The sequence below is a fragment of the Oratosquilla oratoria genome, chromosome 20, assembly GCF_046742065.1.
Source record: "Oratosquilla oratoria isolate Oo_2021 chromosome 20, ASM4674206v1, whole genome shotgun sequence".
NCBI lineage: Eukaryota > Metazoa > Arthropoda > Malacostraca > Stomatopoda > Squillidae > Oratosquilla > Oratosquilla oratoria.
Window position 1 is genome coordinate 36,811,947 of NC_134796.1, and position 4,766 is coordinate 36,816,712.

Sequence of the window (4,766 nt, forward strand, 5' to 3'; positions counted from 1 at the left end):
GGCCCACCTACATTGTTATCACCCTACTCTCTCCCACTTCAGTCGCGGCCCTACTGTGATTGTCTTTCTCGACTTAAAGAAATGTTTTGTGTTTGCTAGCTCTCTAGCCGCACTATCCCTATTGGCTGAAAAAAGTATCTGAAGCCTACTTGTAAAACATATCAAAGACTACCTTCACCACCCGTTGGTGAGGTTGTAGTTCCAAGCAACCTATCCCACTATCACCTGCACGAGAACGGAGCCTCGTAGGGTGGGTGCAGCCCAACGTTGTTCAACAGGTTAATGGCCAACCTACATGAGACCTCTCTTCCTAATGGTTGCCATCTCTTGGCTTGCGCGAATGAGACTGGTGTGGTGGTCAAAAGCACCGCGGGATGAGTAAGCAGGACACAGAGAAGTCTGGATAGCTTCTCCCAGTGGTGTATCTTCTTGGCTTTGAAGATCGCAACGACGACGGACGTTCAGTTCGTGAAGTGAATGACATAATCACGTTTACACGACCTGGAGATTGCCATCCATTGAGTGAGTTCTTGTCTCTGGTCAAAGAATGCCCGGTGACAACCTTACTGTAGAGAGGAACGTCGACCACAATGGAGGGCTACGTCCCACGTTTCTTCAACAATTATTACAACTCCTACATTGAAGCCCAGTTAGCTCTCTTCCCGATAGCGTGCTCCGCCACTGAGTTATTTTTCATCTTCTTGTTAATCCTTTCGGTGACTCTCTTGGCAGGTTTCTTCCCTTGACTCACACACCTAAGCCGTCTCTTGGAGGCTCAACATTGGTGATCTCATCCAAATAAAGTAAGTCGTAACTTTAGAAGAAAGTGAATTCCAGCGCTGTCTCTTATCGGCTGCACAATAGTGCAAATGTGAAATTCCTTGAATATGGAAACTTGCACTGGATAAGTTCAAAACTATAGTCAACAAGATGTTAAGAGTTTCTCTTGAGTTTCTGTCTGGTTAGATTATCAGTCAAATATCTCCCTTGTTGACTTGAGTAGTGGCGGAACATCTATGTTATTTCTAAGATCTTGTCATAGTCTAAAAAAGGACCACTTATGGTGATACAAAGGCTAGAGGAAAAGACACTTTTTCATAAAGAATGATTTATTTACATAGAAAAATAAATTCGAATCTAAGATAATAAAATCTATGTCATCGGAGATCAGTCCTAGATTTTACTTTCCACCGTAGGAGGGAGGAGGAGGGGTGTAGGATGGCTGGGGAGGAGAGTAGGGCCTGGCCTCACCCTCGTAGGTGACCTCGGCCACGAAGCCGGAGTCTCCCTGGACGTTGTAGTTGACTTCCGAACGGTTGATCTTGTCTCGCCTCCCACATTTCTTGGAACGATATCACCCCCCTAACTAGTTTGTCTATAACAAAAACTTTAAAACTACTGAAGCTTTGCTTACAACATTCTTTGAATTCCAGTAGGCTTTCGATCTTGGCCACCAAGTTGGGATTGTTCTAGTTGATCTTTGAATGGGTTTCATTCATATTAACGCTGATGGTTTACAATGGAGTATTCGGTTAACCGGAGTGAAAGGCTTCATTTGATCGTTTATGACGCAGTTTCTGAGGAATCACTTTTCACGTCTGTGTTTCGACGATAGCTACAGTGAATAGCATGCTGACCAATTCGGGTTTACTGCAAGGTAGTTTTCTTGAACCTCCGTTGTCCAACGTCTACACATCAGACTTACTACGAATCGTCATGAAGATGAACGTTTCAAGATCAAAATGCCTGTGCATCTAGCTCTCGTGTAGAGCAAATCCTCCCTATGATGTTCTTCTTGTAGACGTTTTAGCTCAGGAAGTCTGCGCTAAAATTAGTATTATGGAAATATAACATTATTAAAACTTTTATGTCCCAAATATCAATATGTAAACGTCTATAAATGTTAATAGTATTATTCTGTAATGTCAGAACTGTAATTTGGAAACTAGATTATTCGCAGTGCTCCTAAATGTGCATTATACCCCTCTTGCATAAAGAATTATGTCCCACTGTCAAGAGGGCAGTCTCTGTCGCCTATTCCAGGCATTTAATTCCAATAAAAAAGTCCTGAGAGAATTGGTGTTTTTTTCTTCCATCCATTCTCTCACTGACGAGTACCTTCACCAACTGTAGCAACCTACTACTGCACGAGAAGGGAACTTCGCAGGGTGGGTGGAGCCCAACGTTGGTCAATATGTTAATGACCAACTTATAAGAGACCTCTCTTCCAAATGGTTGTCATTTCATGCCGTGCGTGAATGACATTGCTCTGGTGGTCAACAGCACCGCGGGATGAATAAGCAGGACACAGAGAAGTCTGGATAGCTTCTCCCAATGGTGTATGTTCTTGGGTTTCAAGATCGCAAGGACGACGAACATTCAGTTCGTGAAGTGATTGACATATGCACGATTATACAACCTGGAGATTACCATCCATTGGTTGAGTTCTAATCTCTCGTCACAGAATGCCCGGCGACAACCTTATTACAGAGAGGACCGTCGAACGCACTCCAACAAAATGAGCTCCTACATTTAAGCCCAGCTAGATCTCTTTCCGATAGCGGGCTCCGCCACTGAGTTATTTTCCATCTTGTTGTCACCCCTTTGGGTGACTCTCTTGGCAGGTTTCTTCCCTTGACCCACACACCTAAGCCGTCTCTTGAAGTCAAAACATTGGTGATCTCATCCAAATAAAGTAAGTCATAACCTTCGTTAGATTGAGTTCCATCGCTGTCTCTTACCGGCCGCGTAGTACTGTAGTAATACTGTGAAATTCATTGAATGTGGAAACGTGCACTGTATAGGTTAAAAACTATAGTAAACAAGATCTTCAGTGTTTCTATTAAGAGTTTCTGTTTGGTTAGACGATCAGTTAAGTATTTCTCTTGTTGACTTGAGTAGTGGCGGAACATTTATGTTATTTCTAAGATCTTGACATGTAAAGTAAATCGTAACATTCGAAAAAGTGAGTTTCAACGCTGTCTCTTACCGGCCGAACAATAGTGGGACCATGAAAGTTCTTGAATGTGGAAACTTGCGCTGGATAGGTTAAAAGCTATAGTGAACAAGATCTTCAGAGTTTCTCTGAAGACTTTCTGTCTAGTTAGATGATCAGTTTAGTATTTTCCTTGTTGATCTTATTTCTAAGATCTTGTCATGCTTCCTCTACGATTTTCAAAAAAGGACGTCTTATGGTGATATAAAGAATAGAGGAAAAGACACTTTTTCATAAAGAATGATTTATTTACATAGAAAAATAAATTCGAATCTAAGATAATAATATCTATGTCATCGGAGATCAGTCCCAGATTTTACTTTCCACCGTAGGAGGGAGGAGGAGGGGTGTAGGATGGCTGGGAAGGAGTATAGGCCCTGGCCTCTCCCTCGTAGGTGACCTCGGCCACGAAGCCGGAGTCTCCCTGCACGTTGTAGTTGACTCTCTGGAGGTGTCCGTCGGGGAGGAGGACGTAGTAGGATCCTTGTGTGTAGTCTCCGTCGCGGGACTCCTGATGGCCGAAGTCGTTACCGGAAGCGGCGTCGTTGACTGCCCAGTCGAAGTCGTACTTGGCGGGAACCTTGGAAAAAAAAAACACAGTGTATTTGGGGAGTCGTGTACGTAAACTATAAAGGCTTCATATGGAAAGATAAAACGTGCACCAACTACAGGAATATTACCTGAGGGGCTCCATAAGAGGGAGAGGGTGCTGGTTGAGGCAGGGAATAACCAGCCGGTGGGTGATCTCCAAAGGCGGCAGCGACAAGGGCAAAAAGAACAAATACCTGAAAGCAAGAAAGTGTCACTAAACTAAAATAAAAAATGAACATGAAAGACGAGACCGAAACTTTATCGTAACGAATTCGTATTTTAAGTAGTGCCTCAGTCTGGCTTACAGTGGTGAGTGCCTTGTGAAGAAACGGCATGCACATCGTTTGACTCACCTTGGGATCCATGGTGATGTGAGAATATTCGCGACTGATACATTCCTTCCCTTCCCGGCCGTTTATATACAAATAGTCAAGGAGGTCTCAGTGACGTCATGTGGAAAGAAGGCAGGGGAGAGTGTAGTGACAAACTGAGTAAGTGATGGTGGTCAAATAGGTCGAAGGGCAATGGCGAGAAGACGATCTGGCTCCAGGGGTAACAATGAAATAGCTTTCGCCCTGGATCTCCATTTCCAAGGATGATGAAAAAACGAAGAATATCTTGATATGATCTTCTTTAATTTATTCCTTTTTTGAGTATATATATATATATATATATATATATATATATATATATATATATGTATATATATGTATACATATATATGTATATATATACATACATATATGTACATATATATATATATATGTATATATACATACATATATGTACATATATATATATATATATAAACATATATATATATATATATATATTATTCCAGGAGATACTGAATGATTTAATATATTTATGTACATGAAGTAAATCTAATATCTCATCCTTTCACTTTCTTCTTTCTTTTTTACTTTATTTCTGTATACCTTTCTTTTGTTTCTCTTGATTTCTTCATCTCTCCATCTCTCTTTTTCCATTCTGTAATATTTCAATTCCCTACCATTTCTTTCAAATTCATGTAGCTGTTGAAGAGTCTTCAACCATGGGACATACTTTGGTATTTCCATTGTTAACAGATAGGGCGTGTGCACACGCAAGTAACCGTTATATTATTGTGGTAGCCGCAAACATTATCTACTTCCTAAAGAGAGAGGATGATTTTCTCCTT

General features: G+C 41.3%; 1 protein-coding gene across 1 annotated transcript in view; it reads right to left on the bottom strand.

Moving 5' to 3' along the window:
* Positions 1-3,951, bottom strand: part of LOC143036199 (uncharacterized) — a 7,021-nt gene extending 3,070 nt beyond the window's left edge. Inside the window, exons 1-3 of the mRNA XM_076203446.1 lie at positions 3,940-3,951; positions 3,676-3,780; positions 3,316-3,575 (exon numbers count right to left, since the gene is read on the bottom strand). Coding sequence (XP_076059561.1) covers positions 3,316-3,575; positions 3,676-3,780; positions 3,940-3,951 — 377 coding nt within the window. The remainder of the gene's footprint in view (positions 1-3,315; positions 3,576-3,675; positions 3,781-3,939) is intronic.
* Between the last annotated feature and the right edge of the window lie 815 nt (positions 3,952-4,766).